General features: G+C 42.3%; 1 protein-coding gene across 1 annotated transcript; it reads right to left on the bottom strand.

Annotated features, from left to right (window-relative positions):
* Positions 1-1,284: 1,284 nt before the first annotated feature.
* Positions 1,285-19,453, bottom strand: LOC133420804 (synaptopodin-2). The gene is given in 6 exon segments (XM_061710638.1): positions 1,285-2,581; positions 6,003-7,715; positions 7,717-9,119; positions 10,776-11,563; positions 12,618-12,769; positions 19,326-19,453. Coding segments are annotated over 6 exon segments (4,746 nt in total). The 5' UTR covers positions 19,434-19,453; the 3' UTR covers positions 1,285-1,999.
* Positions 19,454-19,879: the final 426 nt, after the last annotated feature.

The raw sequence follows: 19,879 nt of genomic DNA, 5'->3' as shown, positions 1-19,879 counted from the left end.
CAATTACTTCAAATAGGCCATTAAGGCTTCTTTTTTTCATAAGGATTGTGTCGTGCACTGCTTCGTGATCACTACATAGTGGAGCTCTATGTAGGCAACAATGAAATGAGCTCATGAGCAGAATTCAATTTGAGACACTACTTTCTGTCAGAGTTGTTCATAGCATCTTTGCTGCTCCGCAAAACATAAACACATTACTCCCGGCTAATGTTGTGACTGTTGGTTGTACATTTATTGACATGATTTATCGAGGGATGCACTGAACACAGTGTGGGTATAGCAAGCCTCACTACCACACTACAAAACGAATTTCTAAGAAACTAAAAGCTTTGTTTCTGTTTTAAAAATTCTAGTCAAGACTTTTTTTTTTAAGACTTTTTTTTTTAAGATATTTTTTCTTAAAATGAGATAATTTTGACTAGATTCCTTGAATATTAGATTTATTTCCAGAGGGGTTGTTCTTGCAGTGCAGAGAGCACTAAAAAATGGTGACCACACTTCATATTGCACTATATAGTAACTAGGGGGCAATTTTGGACACATCCAATATCTACCCTTCAGGATCCTTAAGCCTCTTTGCAAACAAGTTGTACCTTCTTTAACTTCTTTGACTTTAAATTCAATATACACTTTCAGCATGAACAGATAACGCAAGTTTAAAATCACTTGAATTTTAAAAGTTGCCATCACTTCTTTGAATGTGCATGTTGTCTTGATAAAAGAGGAGTTAAATTCAGGCTCACAGGGTGGAGGCTAAAGGAGGGGGAATAAATAAGATGTCTTTTTTTGGTTTTAAATAAAAGCTGCTGCTGATGAAGCAGGCAATCCAAAAGAGTCCAAATAAGCCCCAACAAAAACCAAACAAAGAGCGGCTGGAATGATAAACTCAACTGCAGCAAATGGGCACAAAAACCCAAACTGCTAGATAAGGCAAGGTAAGTGTAAACACATCTAGTGGAGTAATCACAAATCAGCAACCAAAAAACTGGTGGGAAACCGGAGTGGGATACAAAACTCAACAGATGGTGCGAAGAAAAACACTTTCAAAATAAATCAGTGAGCAACACCAACTAAAACACCAAAAATGGAAATGCAAAAGACAAAGTCAACACTTAAACAGAGCGAAAGGAAGCTAACAAAATCTGTTGACCGTGACAGTGGCGTGGAGCTCAGACGTCTGCAAGTGTGACACATAATGTATACAAAAAAAAATGGCAAGAGTTGAAGTCTAAGCTGGTCACAAGCAGAAAATGTAAAACTAGCGTTTGCTCAGGCTTGTCCTCATTAACCTCAAGAAGCAAATGACTTTAATGTCATGTCATGTTTGTTGCTCTGAGGAAGACAAACCCTACATGCAAGGAAATGACGGACTCGAGGAGGAAACGTTGTGAGAAACAAAACTCAAAAAGAAGTCGTCGTGTTTGAATCTGCGGTCAAACTCTCACTTTTCTTTGCAAAAGCCAGTTTTAACTCAGTTTAAGTAACACGCTCACTCATGCACAGCTGAAGACTGGTGTGGCACCGATAAGGGCAGGCCACTTTGGCACATCAGTAACTACTGGCTTTCTAAAAATCTTTCAAAGTCTATGTCCATTTTTATAGAACACCCATCATGTATCTTGATTTTACATCTTAAAACCTGCGCTAACCCTTAAATACACTATTACCTAATCCCTCTCATCTTTCTTTTTTAAAATTCTTATTCTATTTTATCTCCTGATAGCTTTGCGAGGATTAAACTGTGTGCCGCTGATGGGTGTTTATTAATACTCATATCCATTCTGAACAACATACTCATTTCCTCACGCTGAACTACAGTACACGCCAACTTCAGTGTATTTACCAAAGAAAAGAGAAACACACATTTGTATACACTTGTAATGTAACTGATGTAATTTCTAAGCTTACGTCAGCTTATCACAAGTCTCCTTCTGATTTGTACTGTTGACTCCAAGACTAAACAGGTCTTCGTTCATGAACACGCAGGCCGAGCCGCATCCTACTGCCTCCACCTCCAGGTGCTGCTCGCACTCGCACCAGACTTGAAAGTTTCCTTTTCCAGATGCTTGTTATAGGTGGACGGAGACGCCGAGGGCTGCACCTCTGCCACGTACCTCTGAGGCTGCCACCGTCTGGGCAGAGACCTGTAAGCCGCGTGACCTACTGGGGAGGAGACAGGGCTTTTTGTTGGGGAGATGAACGATGGGAGGGGAGCTCGACCCTGACTGCAGCTTCGGCCCCAGGTCTGGCTGCCGGTTCTCTGTTGAGCGTGTAGAGAAGGCCCGACCTTCCACTCCGCTGGTGCCTCGGGCATCATTTTACGCTGAGCCGCCAGGCAGACGTTTGAAGCGAGAGACTGCTGGAGGTTCTGAAAAGAGAAGGCCTCGTCCACCAGGCCCAGGGGGTGCCGGGACGCGGCCTCCCAGGGGGTGGGCCGTTTGAAGCCCTTCTCTAGCCAGGATGTTGGGAGAATCGTGGAGGCCCGGGTTGGAGGCTTGGGAGAGGAGGAAGCAGAAGCTGGTTTCTGGCTTGCAAACGGTAGCCTGGCTGGTGGAGAAAGAGAGTAGCTCCTGCCAAATGCCTGCAAAGAAGGATCCAGAATTTATTTTCATTTCATTGATTGATTTACTTTAAGGGCTTTTTTTTTTTTTTTTTTTTAATTTTTGGCTGATTTGCATATTGGCTTGCAAGACACGGAAATTGGTTAGTTCTTTACAACATACTCATCTTTTATGGTGTATTTCATGATTAAACCTGTACTAGTTTATTTCTGATCTATAAATATATTCTCTGAAATAGGCCACAAAAATAGCCTGAAAAAGAAATTAAATTCAAGGCACTCAAGTGCTCCATAAAACGTATTATTTAACATATTGAAGTCTTAGTCATCGTCTCCACTGTAAGCCTCTTCAGTCCAGTGGTATAGAGTTTGTCTAAACTTAGTGGACAATCCTCTTATTTCTCAGAACAACTGACTCATAAGAAGGCCTGAACAAGAATAAATCAACTTGTTTTCATTGGATCTGCTTTGCAAGACGACAACACCAGTGACTACTAAATGACTAATACCAAAGCCTTCCCTGAGAGATCCAGACAGCCAAGGGTTACATGAGGTGAAAATATGCCTTAGTTTCTTTAATGCACTGCGTTAAAACCAGCATTTAGGCAGAAAGGATAGTGCTGCCATCCTCTGGTGAGAGTATGTACTCCTATTACTAATTATTCATGAAAGTTGACAAAAGTGACAGAAAAGAAACAGGACAGAGCAGTCGTGAAAAAGTTCAACTATAAATCAGACAGAAAGGAATGTATTACCAGAAGACTCAGGTGTTTTCCAAGCTTCAAATACTGTACTTGGAAGAAGCCTCCCTGAAGTTAGGGAAGACACAATGATACATAAGCAGATTGGCAGACTATCTACTCATTGTTTTGGCTAAAGTGGATTGCCTGTATGTTTTTTTTTGTTGCCACTTCTTTTCATCCACCTTCTAATGTGTTGAATTGAACATACTGTAACTGAGAAACAGGGCACAGCGGGTCTCAATAGCTGTTAATATTGATGAAGAGAATATGATTTGAAGCAGATGTTTTAAAATAGTCTGCACATGAAGCTATGCTGGAATATCAAGGTCACGTTTATGTAGATTAATGGCATCCAGTGCATAAGACTGCATTAAAGTCGGTCGAGCCATCTGCACAGGTATGTCAAACTGGGATGTATTCTTCTGAAGTGAAGCTTGATTCAACATCAACATGTATTCAACACTGACTGAATCATTAGTGGGAAGGCTTCAGTCATGGATTAAAGTTTTCATCTTTGTCTCATTTTATTTCCTTTTTTTTTTTTGGTAATAAGTGCTTAAAACTTATTTTATCCACGGCTGATGTACAGATTGTTTTTTAGTTGCAATAAGTTTGATTTGATACCAAAACTTCCCCTTAATCCCTTTTTAAAACTGCATGACACAACATGGATGTATATTTTATTCCCATTCACGTGGCCTCCAAAATTACCTAATGGGATGGAGTGAAGGCTCGTATCTAATAATATCCTCCATAAATGCATAATTGCTTAGTCATTCTGCAGAAATGTGCTACTCAAGCACTCATCTCAACTTTTTGAATGAAAAACTATTGGGAGGATGAGCTGTATCTGGCTGATAGTTGAATTTTATACAACAGCTTGTGTTCTGTAATAGTACATGGTGGAGGACTGGTGAAGATGAAAAGAGAATAAAAATGGAAGAAATCATACAAGCAGGATCGATGGAGAAAAGGAAAGAAACCAAACAAGGATGAAAGACATTTTAATAGCACTGAATCATACAGAATGTGCACAATGAAGAGAAAAACAGAAAGAAAAAGGAAAAAGAACGTGAAGAACAAAAGGAGCCCTGTACCAAAAAAATACAATTTTTAGAATTTCCTTCACATGTTACTCTGCCAATATTTATTTTTGTTTCAACTATGATTTGTAAGATGTGAATGTAAGGTCTGGAAGACTTAATCGGGTTGAGTTGAAATCTGAGTCTGCTCTTTGGACCTCAGAACTGGACCCCTCATGAGGGAGTTTAAATTTAGTATCTAACATGATGCAACCGCTGTCAAAAAGCTCAAAATAAAACTTGCCCACTTATGTAGTTGCTAATGGTAATATACAGGAGAAAAAACACTGCAGAAAAAAGTTACATTAATAACTGAATAATGTATGATTATGCAAACCTTTTTTCATGATAACAAAGGGAACTGCTGTATTCAGAGCTACAAATGGCCTGAAACTGCAGGGTTGTGAATGTCTGACCCGCCTGACACTACAAATTTAGTCATACAATTACACTCAAACCACACCCTTGTCTCATTTTACTTCATCTGCTTTTCATTTTTGCCTTCTTTTTTTAACAATTACTCATTTACCAAATTCAACCTTCTTCTTTTAAAATACTTTTTAAATTACTTCCCTTCTTTCAAAAATAAATGTCGAGCTTTCATGGTCTGAAGCCATTCACTCGTTAGGTTTCTTCCCCTCTAAGACTTTCCTTTCATAGTGAGCATGTGAGCATGCTCCTCTACATTCTTAACCCATCACTAGAAAATCACTTGAACAGAGCTCTGGCCTATGACAATAACAAGACCAGTAACAATAACAAGTTTACTGCATGTGCTCATGTATTCCACTTTGCAGTGTAGGGCAACAGGTTTTGATCCAATACGGCAATAAGACTGCCATGATTCTATGAGAATCACTCTTTTTCAACTACTGCAGGCTTCCACACCTGAGCTGAGCTTTTGTTAGCTGTAAACTTAGGTTTGGGAGCAGCTACAGGGTTACCACCACATACAGATGGAGGCCTAGCACCTACAGGGAAACTAGGAGCAATATAGCAACTGGTAGACTGTGGCTCGTAAGGTACAGAGGGAGCTGCCATGTAGGGAGGGCTGTTTGCTGGCTGGTAAGCAGCCTGTAGTGACTGTTGATAGGGAGCGTTTGAGGACTGAGACGATTGGGGATGATAAGCAGGGTGAACAGGTTGTTGATACTGTTGGTTATATTGTTGCTGGTATGGGCCACCTGGAGGTTGCTGATAAGGATAAACATTAGGCTGGGTTGGCTGATAGTTGCCATCATGCACTACAGGCTGCATGGTCATCCCATAGGGTAGCTGGGGATATGGTGCACTAAATGGTCCAGGTTGCTGTGCTGGGCCAGTTTGCTCATAAATAACTGGTTGGCTGTCAGCGGGTGGATTAGGAGGTGGGCAGCTGGGCTTTGGCACAGGGGGCTTGGCAGCCTCTGGCCCGAAGATAAAGAGCGACGAATCTAGTTGATAGGGTTGATGCTTCATGACATCAATAACATTAAGAGGTTTAGGGGCAGGTTTCTTTGCTTGGTCTTTTTTCTTTGCTTTGCTTGAAAGACTAGCTGCAGGGGGCTGCTTTGATGCTGCTGGGGGATAGGATGGGGACTGCATAGGATTATATGCCCGTGAAGGCGGAGCACGTACATTGGGAGTATATTTCCATTCATTCGGTAAGGAAGGAGTTGGTGATGTTGATCGGATCGCCTTGTTTGCCTCGACAGTCTCAGAGTCCACGACAAACTTCTCCATACGAGACAGCCTCTTGGCGAACATATCCGCTCCTTTCCCCTTGACAACTGGCATCTCAAAAGCTGAACCATGAGATGATTTGGGATTTAAGATAGTGGCCATGGGGTTGATAGGGGATTCAGATCTTTCACCAAGGGTGAAAGAGAGCATTCGCCGTGGTGGTGGTGGTGGTGGAGGAGGCATGTCCTGATTTTGTGGCGTATTTTGCATTGCTTGCCAAGGTTTAGGAGAGGGACGGGTGTTAACTGTAGACATGGAAACATTGACAGGTGTTTCCCGTGATTGGGCTGTCCAGGAATTCACAGGTGTCTGAACCTGAGCCTGAGACGGAGACCATGTGTCAATTTGTGGTTGTGGTGGAGGATTTGATATCGGCTGGTGCCAGCTTGGCTGCTGTGCAGGCTGGGATGGAGCTGGTTGAGCCCAAGGTGGTTGATGTTGGGCCTGATTTTGCTCTTGGGCCCATGAATTCATTTGGTGCTGACCATGCTCTATAGGATGCTGAGTCCATGGAGGTTGGGGCTGCGTCTGGGCAGGTACTGGTGCCCATGGATTCAGATTAGCTTGAGCCTGTGCTGGAGGTTGTGCCGGAGGTTGTGCTTGAGGTTGTACATGAGGTTGTGGTTGAGCTACTTGGATCCATGGTGGCTGAACTTGGGTTTGTGTTTGGGACTGGGGCCATGTATTAACTGGAGGTTGTTGTGGAGACTGACTTGAAACCCAAGGTGGTTGCGGTTGATGAGGTGATTGGGCCTGTGGCCATGGCTGTTGCAAAGCCTGACGCTGTTGTTCCTGAACCCATGGTGGTTGTGCCTGGGGTTCTGGCTGTTGCAAAGCCTGACGCTGTTGTTCCTGAACCCATGGTGGTTGTGCCTGGGGTTCTGGCTGTTGCAAAGCCTGACGCTGTTGTTCCTGAACCCATGGTGGTTGTGCCTGGGGTTCTGGCTGAACTTGTTGAGCCCAAGGAGGCTGCACTTGGGGTTTTTGCTGCGGCTGTTGCACCCAAGGTGTTTGGTGCTGAGTATCCATTTGAGATGGCTGCTGCCATTTGTTCTGTGATTGTGGCTGCATTGATTCTTGGGTTTGACTCCAGGCTGGCTGCATATGCTGATGGTGTGGCTGATCATTAGGGAGTCCCCACGGTGGTTGAACTTGGACTTGAGATTGTGGTTGCTCTTGAGGGTGGACCCAGGGTGGCTGAGGCTGGCTCTGGCCTTGTGCTTGTTCTTGTGGTTGAGCCCAAGATGGCTGACTTTGAGGGGTCCAAGTATTTGTGGGTTGTTGAGGCGGTGCCTGGTTCGGAGTAGGCCGACGTGTTAGCCATGGGGACTGTGTTGGGGACTGACTTGAAACTGGTTCCTGGGGCTGCACTTGAGCATGATGCCAAGAAGTGGAAGATGACTGATGCTGTGCCTGTGTTTGTTCCACACCCCAGCTCGTCATATGGGAAGGCTCGGGCTGCAGAGTGGACTTCATCGGACCATTTGCCTCCTGATGGATCACTTGCGGAGGCGGAGGCTGAGACTCTGGCTCTGGGACAGTCCACGCATGCTGTCCGGCTATGTTGGCGCTGGCAGGGGTCTCCTGGGGGGCGGGGGGCGGGAGGGGGAGGGGGCTGAGGGGCAGGTGCAGTGCTTGGCTTGAGTTCTAGAGCAGGGGCAGTCTCCACGGTGGGGGCTACAGCAGGTGTGGACAGAGTATTTTCGGCACATTGAGGCATGTCCGGATTGGCTCCTTCTATCTGTGGAGACCAAGGAGGAGAGTTGGGGTTGATCGCAGGCTTTGGGGCAACTGGGGGGGGGATCTTGGGCTTAACTCGTTGAGATTGGAGGAAATTGCAAGCTTCCGCCCCTAGGCTGAGGTAGTCTTCCTCAGGTCCTGACTCAAAACCCATCTTTTTATCACTCTTGTTGAGGAGGTTCAGTAATTCTGGGTTGGGCGATACTTTTGGAGCTTCTTTAAACGTGAACATCGGCTTGATAGTATTCTTTCTCCTTGAATCAGACAGAACGCCGGTCTTTATTGCAGGAGTAGAAATGCGCTCATCACGGGAAGCTATCTGCTCTCCTTGACCCACAGAATCTAGAGTGGTCCCACTCACTGTATGAGAATAAGGGGCTGCAATCATGTTTTCTGCAGTGAAAGGCTTCGCAGTACGATTGCTCAAAGAACTTTGCATTTCACTGGTTTGGTGCTGCACCATACCGTTGACATTTGTAGAGTACTGCTGCATTTGCTGTTTCTCTTGATGATAATCTTGCTGTTGCTGATACAGTTGCTGTTGTTGATATTGCCTTTGTTCATACTGCTGCTGTTGATATTGTTGGTATTGTTGTTGCTGTTGGTAGTTTTGTTGCTGCTCATAGTATTGTTGCTCCTGATACTGCTGGTACTGCTGTTGCTGGCTTTGCTGGTGCATATTTACATCCATGTAAGCATGGCCGTCTGTTGTGGACTGCATGTATGTCTGCTCCACTACCTTATTTTCAGCCTCCTGAAGTCCTTCCACGGGGATCCCCTGGCGTCTAAGCTCATCGTGTTCAGCAGAAATCTCATCCATCCTCTGACGTCGTTGAGCAAACATCAAGGCACCCTTGCCTTGGGTGTCCGGCAAAGACTCCATCTCAGCTTGGTTGTTCATGCTCTTTTCAATTTCAAGAAGACCCTTGTCCACATTAACAGTTAGCACACCTTTGCTACTTGTGTCACCAGTGAGATAAGTGTTGTTTAATTTAGCACTGACTGAAGCCACAAAGGTAAATTCACCAGTAACAGTTTCTTCTTTGTCTTCGTCTTCCTCGTCCTCTTCGTCACTGTACTCCTGTTGTTCTTCTCCAGTCCCGTAGCTCACAAGTGTGTATTTCTTGGCCCTCTGACGATGTTTTTTGAACATCAACACCCCCCTATTATTGGGGTTGGGTGGTGCCGCCGTAAGAAGGAGAGCAATGCGTTTACACTTGGACTTGGCCTCCTTCAGCTGTTTGTCAGACACGCTCTCATTGCGCCTCAGCCCTGTACAGAGAAAAAAAAGATAGTTCTGTTTTTAAAATAGGTTTAGAAAGGGTACTGCATATATGGAGAGTTTTGGAAAGACGTTTCGATTGGATACGTCTTAATCTTGTTTAAAGTTACTTACAATGGAGCAAAAAACATGTAAAAATACTTTTTAGTAAGAGAAGAATGCGGGGAAAAAGAAAAAACTCCCCCAAGGCCTTAATTAGTCAAGGTTTTGCTTGTACTTTCCATCTCTTTGATCAATGACTTCAGGAAAAGTTGAGGGAAGTCCTTGCAAAACTACTTCTACATTACTTATGTATCCATAGTCATTAAGATTACTATAAATCATGAAGCTTTGTTTTCCACTCACGCCTGCCCCAAATTTAGGATAGAAAATGAATGCATATTAAGTTTTGAAAGAAGACCAAGGCCGACAGAATTTAGTTTCAGCTTGTAACATTATACTACTATCAACATTTACTCAAACTCGAGTTTAAAATTCTACCCAGCGCTCACAGGAAGAGCACAGACACAAATAACAATAAACTATTAATACGTCATGCACTGCAGATCCTAAAGTGTGCAAATTAAATTACCCCTTTAAATAGGAAATAATTATCTATATTCTTAGTGCACTTAAATTCATATGCCTATAGCTATACACGTTGTACTTTTGGGATTGTCTAACACCATATGTGCTTACTCAGCTGCACATAATACATTCAGCCAATAAAGCAGTAATGACATTTTCTGACCCCTGTCTAATATTCTCATTTGAGAATGCACTTAATTAAATCTGTTATTCAGCAATAAACTTGCCAAGAATACGAACTTAAAACAGAGCTTGCATGCATTAAATTTACCAATATGATAGCATTTCCTTATATGTGAAAAGACGAGCTATCCCTCCCACCCGAAAAAAAGAAATAACATTTTTGGTATAAAGTCTCAACATACACCGCCTGATAAATCCACTCACAAACAATCCAGTAATGCAAGGGTAACGTAAACACAGCAAGCAGCCTTACTTTTGTACTATTCCTGCAGAACTAACCTGAAGGTGGAGGAGACAACAGGAGTGAGCAACAGACTCAGTTTTCCGGCTCAGTTAAAGCAACTCGTTTGAAAGGATCAGGTAACAGCCTCGGAGAGCACATGCTGGTGTCTGTCAAAGCGTTACTTGTGCAGGCATCATGAGCGTGCTGCTGGTGTTATATTTATGTCTTCAACGCAACTCAGAGGATCCACTCTGGATCCATATTCACCATCAAGATAGTTTTAAATGATCAGTTTTAAATGTTCTACAAACTGTAGTAGCTTATAATATCATAATTACAACATCTGTTTTTTATCTTGTTCATTTTGAATCTTTATATTTGTCTTTTGGTGACTCTCTGATCAGTATTTAAGTTCAGCACAGATTCCAGTTGAACCTGGCTGTATCTGCTTTCATTCAAAGGCATGAAAGCCCCTCGTCTCCAACTGCAGTGGGACACAATTGCTATTTTGAGGATTACACACACATCAGGCTTTGGAATGCACACACGCTGGCCAACGCAGTTTAGTGCCGTAGATTACCCTGTAAAAATCTCTATTACTCGCGTGGATGCAACAATGCACAGTAGGATTATACTCATAGGGGACAAATAAAAGCGGTCCAGAGGTACTTACTTGCATGTCTCGCCCGATGCTTGTTGGGTTTGTCTCGATCCCCGTCCGAATCTGAGTCCTGCTCTTCTGCTGGTGTCGCCTCTTCTGATGGAATTTCAAATGAGACAGTAAAAGACCCAGGGACACCCGCACAGTACCCTCCTCCCTCCTGTCCTTCCCTTTGGGATTCATCGCTTTTACTGACCCCGGGGCCACCCACGCTCAGGACGCCCCTCCCTTCTCCCGGTGCTGCCGGCTGCTGCAGAATGACCTCCACCTGCCCCAGCATCGAGGGGGAGCCGACCACCACTCCATGCTGGCCCAGGGGCTCTCTGGCCGGGCACGGCACAAAGTGCAACGTACTGGTGGTGGTAGACTCGACGGCCTCCCTCGTTGAGAGCTCCCCATCAATCCCACGAGCGCTCCCAAGAGAAGTAGAGCCCAAATCATCCAGGGTTTGCTCAGCCAGGGACACCTGCAGCTCCACCGTGTTTCCCGAGGAGAAGGACAACGGTACTCCCATAACTTCTCTCTCAAAAACCAGCTCGTGGCCTCCCTGATCATTAGCTGGAGCATACCGCTGCGTGGAAGGCACTTGGGATCTCCTGGGAAAATCTCTGCGGCTATCCACATCCTCATAGCTGGCCTGGCGTCGGGGCGTAGATAGGTAGATCTCCCCAGGGATTTGGGACTTGTGCCTCGTGGAGAGTATGTGGAGGGTGGTGCTCTCTAAAGGCTCGTCTGATGAAGCCCCCTCGACGCAGCATGTCTCTTCTGATTCACAGCCTCCATGGGGGGTGAAGTGGTATCTGCAATGAGCAATGAACTGCAATAAGTCACTGTTACTTTATATTACAAATAATTCTTTTTTCTGCTTCTTATTGCATTTGGAGGGACAAGGCTGAAAAGAATTGAGATAAATGAATTATCAGAGAATCTTTTGCACTTAAAAAGGACTTCATTGAGTGAGCTTTAGACAGGAGAACATCCATATGATGAATCTACTTTGAACATTACTGAACAATGCGATTGTAACAACTGAGCAATGTAGCCACTGGACTGGAGCCATCGTTGTGATGAACACGTTTTCAGAGCAGTCAAGTGGATCTAATCTTCAGACGGCAAGTTAATCAGAAGGTCAGGGCACTGAGGTGGAAAGTGATCAAATTTAATCTCCACTTTGTCTAATTTCCACTTTCAAGGTGAGCCTGGGGGAGCATCGCAGGATGTCAAAATCTCAATGGAGCCTCGAAGCTCATGTCAATTAGACTTTAAAGTCTAATCCTTATCTCCAAAAAGAAAAGATTGACACATATTCATATATATTGATAACTACAAATTCAAGTCATATACTCCATGTGTAGTAACAGCAGCAATATTCACACAAATACACTTGACAAAATGGTATTTAAATCTAAAATTAATAAATCTAAGGAAAATATTTACTTTTGCTTCCCTCCTAAAACAGTGGTATACATTTAGAATAACTGGCAGCATATATTGTTTCATGTTGCAGCCAGAAAAGGACAATTATAGGCATTAATGATGATTCGGTTTCACATGAGTAGAAGGCACCAGAGAAAACCTTCCCGCCAGTAGGATGCAGCCATCATTAAGGCGCCTCAGCTTAGCCGACTGAAAGGTCAGCGTTGGCTTGTACGTATCTAATTAAAACACTAGCAGACACGGATGCACAAGGATGGTTGAAAAGGGCATAGGTCATAAAAGAATACACTATCTAAATGCTAATATCATCTTTTCACTACAACTCCAAAGGCAAGGAGCTGCAGTGCTGCATTACCAAGTCCACACAAGTGCACATTTCTATCGCCGTGTCAGCTGAGGACTTGTAGGTAGAATTACCTTTTGACAAGCAACTGCAGGCAGTCGACTGACGTGTCGATGAGAGCAAATGCTCGTGAAAGGGTGAGATCGGCACACGGATTCCCGTTGATTGACACCACCTCGTCCCCATCCTGTATTCCGGCCAGGAAGGCCCGACCACCTTCCTCTACCTGTGGTGGATACAATTGTAGAGAACAGAAACAAAGTCAGATCACGCCAAATCGTGTCACTACATGTATGCTCGAGTTAAATGACGGGTAGGGAATATTGGAAAAACCATCAAGAGTCAGAGAAATTAAGAAAACAGGCCAATTAAAATGAAACAATTAAATTAAACAATTAAAATACATGCCTTTACTTTTGCAAACTTGCATCTCCTATGACTTTGCTAGGGCCATACACAATGACTAGATGGTGTTTTACGATCCCCATCAGTTCCACTGGGGATTAACATTTTTGTGATATTATTTTCTTAATTGTTAGTTGAAAGTGTATCAAGAGAATCTCGGCTAAATATAACAACAAAAGATCTCCCATCCAGCCCTAATTAGCAACTATGACGGAAGGAGACCCTAAATAAAATTAAACAAAAATGGAAATTCAGAAAAAGAGCACATCCCATGCAGACTGGAAGTAAGACTGCAAAAATAAATCCTCCTGTTAGTTGTAACTGATATCACAAAAGTCCCATTTGGAAGAATCAGAAATAGATGTTTTATCTTAGAATGAAACAATAGAAAATTTAGGCACTGCAAGCGGAAAAAAATCCAGTCTGAATATCAAATCCAAAAGATAAATATGTCAGTACAGTTCGTTTTGCTAACAATAACGATATTAAGAAAAAAAAAGAACTCAAGTTTGAATCATTTGTTTTCTGTTAGCATCTTTGCAGTCTCTTTTATTATGTGATTGTTTTTTTGAAAAGTCAGTAATATTTCATCTTAAAGACATGCCAGAAAGATGACGGCGGCTGATAAACTGAAACGGGCTCATTTCCATTTTAGAGAAAATAATAGTGCATAAATTCCTTCAAAATATGTGAAGTCACTGCTTTGTCAGCCGATAATTTGCACAATTCACGCCAACAATTACAAACAGTCTGACTGAAATGGAAGCCAAAGGTTAGGTGTTCGGTAATAAAAGTTCATCCCATCTTTATTTTCAGCTGTGTGTTATAGCTGCAGGCCAGCAGAGTGCAGATCTCTTTAAAGGCCACTGAGTTAAAACAATGACTTGTGACTTATGGTTTCATTTTCTCGTAATTGGTTCCTGCAGCCAAATGGTTCATTAATAAAAGGATTTATTACGGGGAAATACACTATAAATCCTGCACAAACTGACACTTATATGGCTGAGGGAATAAATTATCACATTAATACCACACAATTAGAGGACATGCTCCCAGGAAATATATGTTTAAATAGTTATTTAATATGACTAAAAAGAGGGTAGCGGAGAAAACTTGCATGATGTATAAAGTCTACAATGTTTCTTTGATTTCTAACCCTATTGATCCTAGTTTCCTAATCCCCCATTTTTTCCCCTGTCAAGTCTCAGATGGCAACGTCATGAAATGATCTTTAAATACTGATGGACACAGAGCTACAAATCTCAACCCTCAAGCTGTGTGGATGTCCTGGATAATTCCCATGATGGATTGATTAACACGGCTACAGAAAAATGACATCACAATCAATAAAAGTTGATCAGTGACACTACAAGTAAATAATGTCATGCCGAAATCAATGAAAGTCCCTCTGCTAAAGTGGCAACAAGCGGAGTTACTTTTACACCACTGTTTAATGGTTTCCTCAGTTGAAAAACACACATTTATCTTCTTGTATGCACTGGCCTTTTGTAAAGTGTGCTCACGTCAAGAATGTAAATCTTACAATAACTATGTTGTCGGTTTATCTATTCATTTTAACAACAATACAATGCCTTGCTGGATTTAACACGGACAATCCAGAAGTGGAGAAAAAGATTGTGCTGCCTACAAGAGGGGGAAAAAAAACAGACTAAATTGTCAGTTATAATCACACTGATGGAAACACATATAAACCCAAAAGCTGTAATTAAATAAAGCATTCATCTTTTAAGGTTTCTATATAGGATTAGTTAGTGAAATCCAAATGAGTGATAATACAACTATATGACAATAGTTGACATAATTCACCAAACGCAGTTCTGGAGGCTTGTAGTACATCGGTTCCACCACTAGATGGCGCCGCAATTCCAGCTTTGACTTTTGAAGGTGGAGGAAAACATGAGCAGCACAGATAAACAAAGACCCAAGTCCCTAAACACAAAACTTGATTGATGTCCAGCTGCAGAACTTGCATTTAAAAGTATTTCTTTAACAAACACTTTCAAACTCTTTTCTTGGTGTTTTGTCACTTCTGTTACGTCTTCGCCTTTATATTCAAACAAAAGCAAAAGTCTTGACAAGGTAACGTGCAGGACGGCAAAACGTTCCTGTTTTATTATATACACTAAAATAGTTTAAGAGTTGCATTTTAGAGCTGGTAACCTTCATATAAAACTCCCGAGTCCATCATCGCTGCAGTTTTTAGGAGTTAAAAGCGTGTAAACAAGCCCTACAAGGCAGCAGCGTGCCCTTCCCTGGGGACACACACCTCGTTACAGGGAGCACGGATTTGTCTGGAAAATCACAGCAACCACTCCGTATCCCAAAAAAGGAAGGGAAACGATTGCCTCTCCTTCAACTCAAAGATACACAGTTAGGTCATGCTAAAAGAAGACACCATTTACTGTACAAACCCCAGTGAAAACAAGCTGGAGTGTTTGTACTAACGCATTGGCCCAGTGTTCTGATGACTTCTTTGGGGCTCTAGTTACATAAAACTGCACGTCTGAGGAAACCATTTTCAAATTATCGATTTAATAAGCTTAAACACTGCAGAAAATTGCAGGAAGTATGGCACTGCATGGTGTGGCCACAGGGCACTAACCCATTTACAGCTTTGAGCAATCAAGCTTTTACATTTTTGGCCAACTTCCAGGTTCCTTGCAGGTAAAACACACAAACACAGCATGTGGTAAGGTTTGCATTAATGAAGTCATTCCCTCATTGTTCTTCTATTGTTTAAGAGCGTAAATACTTTCCATTATGAAAAGTCCAGATATTCCATTTTGTGAAAGACAAAAAAGATAGAGTACAAGTATAATAGAATTAATTTCATTTAATCAGAACTCAGGTACCCTGCAGAGTCTTTGACCATCAACAGCACGACAGAACAATTTCCACAATAGAGTCTTGTTTTCTTTCTTTACACAAGGTTTCACGTGATTATACTTCTACTGTGCAGTGGCAATGAGGCATAAACCAAATCAGATAGTAATAGTTTAAGCATTTCCTCTGAAAACCTGAATGGATGGCTATAGGATGGTGGTGGATCCCCAGCCATGTCATGTGCTGAAGCCTGACTGGGCAAGTTGCTGAAGTCATATTTACACCAACTGTCCCACCCAGGAACCAGAGACAAGCCTGGATACATGAGGATGATCAATGCAAAACAACAATGACCTGCTGTTAAGAGACAAAACGTTTATTTTTGTCTTTTTTATAAGGAGAGAGGAAAACGTTGAACTTTTGTTAGTGAAATCTCCACATGGACAGTTTAAATCAACCATGTCCAAGTGTTTCCCTCCGGGAACGCTTGAGAGGGCTTACAAAAACACTTGCCTTTGACTAAAACATTTTTCAATAAAGTGCTTGGTTACCTGACAAGTTGAATAAAAGATATGTCCTGCATCACATGAAAAATAACACTGGATGTTAAACTGAGGCTTTAAGTATCCTTTCTTATGTAGCACAGTGGACCACGACTGCCTCCAAGTTATCACTGTTCATCGTTAAAAGCAAAGGAGTTACCTCCACCTCCAGAAAAAATAAAAAATAAAATAAAATCCTATTGTGTTCAATTGTGGATCAACACAGAACACACAGTGATTTAGCACAATCAAGCCAAGCAGCATTAAGCTTAGTTCACCCAGAGATAACGAGATAATCAATGTTTCATTATCGCAATTACACAAATTATAATAATTTGAAAATGATTTAACATATTAAAATGACCAAATTATTAGATAGGATAAATATAATGGATATGTGGTTCTGTTATATAATATTTAATCAAGATACATTTATCTTAGATCCAGAAGCGACAAGTGGTGAAGGAATATGATTTATGTCAGTGAAGCATAAAAACTATTAATGTATTATAGCCAATCACTTCCTATTGCCATCACAAGAATGTGCTGGAAAGATAACATACTCAGGAGGACCACATAACAAAAATAAAAACACCATTAAACCATATTCCCTTATCATCTGGATGGTCAGATGAAAGTGAAACTCTTGACCAGAACCAGAACCACTGAAACGCTCTTGAAATATTATCAAAACAAAGCTGCTGGATTAAAAAACCCTGCCTTTATTTGTTCCGATGTTGTGAAACAGAGAAGTGGAGGACAAGCACAAGTCTTCCTCTGGCATTTGTTATCGCTCCTCGTACTGGAAAAGATCCTCTGAATGCAACAAGTCCAATATTGGACGTGGGAACATCTCGGGAAAACACATGAATGACTGAGGCAAAGGCATTTAACTGATTGCTTGACAGCTTAATGCGGCCCGAGTGGTGCACTGTTAGGGCTGAGACAACAGCAACAAAAGCACTCTTTTATACCTCATTCAAGCCATGAATATGATTTCATGGACTGGGTATTAGTTCAAATAAACACATAAAAAGAGCTATAAACCTGCAAATGTTGCAAACTTGCACTAAGGTTAAAATTGCTTTGTGATTCGGTATTTTAAATCTGATCTGATGCATGTTGACATTTCACATACCAAGATGGAATACCTCAGTAATTAGGCCAAAATATCTCTTGGTTATGTGAATAATGATTATTTTGGAATATCTGCTTGGCATACATGCACATTCCCTCAGAAAATCTCCAAAAGATAACCACCCTAAGGAGAGTTTTTGGGCACAAGCAGTTAAACACTTTTGTATTGTTCTCTTTCTGCAAAAATAAAGTGATCTCATCAACTTCATAGTCAGGCCAGGACTCCAAATAAGAAGAAAAATACAACCTCCCTTATATGGAGAGAACCTTGTAAGAGTGGATACCACGTGCCCTCACAAAGCACCGCTTGTCAGCGCGCCGAACAACTACCTTCTCTCTGGAAACAAAACACAGACTCCTCTACTTCCAACAGAAGCTTTAAATCATATTTAGTCAGACGCAGGTGATTGTGCTGCTGAGGATTGTTTGCCATGATATGATAGTTGTTCTTTAACTTTTAACAAACAGACATGCTTTCAAGTCCTCCAACGAGAGAAATTTAACGCAACACTCGGCACTCTCACAAGAAAAATATAAAACTGAAACTAAACAGGCATTAGACTTTCCATTTTCTCATGCTGGTTGTTTTGGCAGAGCCTCTTGCAAGGTTGCATGAGGTACTTTTTTAAATTAATATTAGAAGGACTCCGGATTCCTGATAAAAGAAAAGAAAAGAAACAAGCTCTGATATAACCTTTGTGCACCAGAGGCCTCAGTAAAAATAAAACCAGATTATTTCATATGGAGAAATGTTCAAATTCTGTCTATAATTCCACAGAAATCACAATAAACGTCACAAATGACCTCCAGAGCTGCAGCCTCGGCTATTAAAAACAGGCTGAGCATCTGTCATTGAAGTGATCTGCTGAAGATTTCAGTGTCTGAAGGAGCTTTGATGTCACAGGAATGCAGCTCGGGAAAAACATTTGGACAACAAGCCGATGAGGGATCCGTGGGGCTTCAGTACTCGTGAACATTTATTGCAACACCATATACAGTCTAGTCTAATAGCTCTTCAAGTATAGGCACCTGGCTTTACTGCTTTTATTGTGCATGCCACTATTAATGACTTTTTTACTTTACTACTTTAGTACAAGGAAAAATATTGGGCTCATTTGATATAATGCACAACACATAAACAAATTGCAGAGTTGCAAATGAATTTGCCAGATAAAAGTATAAAAACTGACATGCAGGCTGATGCACTGGGGGTATAGACACTTACAAAATGTAAAAGAAGGCCTGTTGCAGATCACATGAAAACTGAATCATCATGTTCACCATCATGGATAAAAACTCCCAAACAATAAGTTTAAGACCTCACCATCATGTTTAAGAAATATTTTCCTATATCTCTCATTTGAATGTTCTATTTAAGTGATGTCTGGATGGTCATGTTATAGTTTAAGGATGACCTCTAAGACCTTTTTTGTTTGCCTGCATCAGCACCCGTGATTAAACACGCTTCTCTCCTCGGGTTAGTTAAATCTCGAAAATAAAGCCTTACTTACTTGGTGAAATCTCCGTAACTGATGACAGATCACCCTGCCCTGAGCTTCATACTCTCTCTTAGCCTTGACCATATAAGGGTGCTGAGGAATCTCTCACCAAAACATGGCCAGAGCACACAAAAATGCAGCCACACGCACCCCTCCTAATATATTTTTCTCCCAACCACAGATCCAACTTTTTGAAAAGGCTTTTGTTCCCTTCTGAATTCACCAGCATAACTGCAAATGCACCTGGCACCTTTGGTGATCCAAAGAGGAACACAGGATCAACTTTAACGTGATTAAAAAACTTCCAAAAGCATGTATAGATATGTAAGCAAACAGGGTGCACATACATATATACCTGTGAAACCAGAAAGGGTGTGTGGGTGTCCCCCTCTCCCTCCTGCAGGGAGAACCCCCAGGGCGCAGCGCCGCGCAGGGTCAAGCAGATGTAGTCCCCGGTGCCCATGGTGCGCAAAGATCCTCAGCACAGCGCTCCTGGAGCTGTCAGCCACACTCACATCCCTCCACACTGTTCTCCTCCACGCCACCGCTGTGCAGTCCCCATCATCTGGGAGCTGCCAGAGTCCAGCCCGCTTTTGGAGACGTCACGGCGCACGGCCCGCCCGCATGCGGGCGGTGCGTCCTGGTGGTTAGGCCTAAATTATGGTTCCGCGTTAAATCGACGTAGAAGCCTACGCCGTAGGGTACGGCGTACGGCGCGCTTCGCCGCGTAACCTACGCCGTAGCGTCTGCGTTGGTGTAACGCGGGACCATAAATCAGCCTTTATTAGACGCTCTTGAACCCTTGCTCAACCGATAAGCTGCTGCATCGTGAGAAACTTTGGAGCCTAGGGGAAATGAAATTCTCTCTAAAAAAAGCTAAAGAAGTTGAAACAAGTGTGAAACAGGAAT

Source organism: Cololabis saira, chromosome 20 (genome assembly GCF_033807715.1).
Source record: "Cololabis saira isolate AMF1-May2022 chromosome 20, fColSai1.1, whole genome shotgun sequence".
Taxonomy (NCBI): domain Eukaryota; kingdom Metazoa; phylum Chordata; class Actinopteri; order Beloniformes; family Belonidae; genus Cololabis; species Cololabis saira.
Note: the sequence above shows the minus strand (reverse complement) of the source record. Positions and strands in the feature narration are given on the sequence as shown.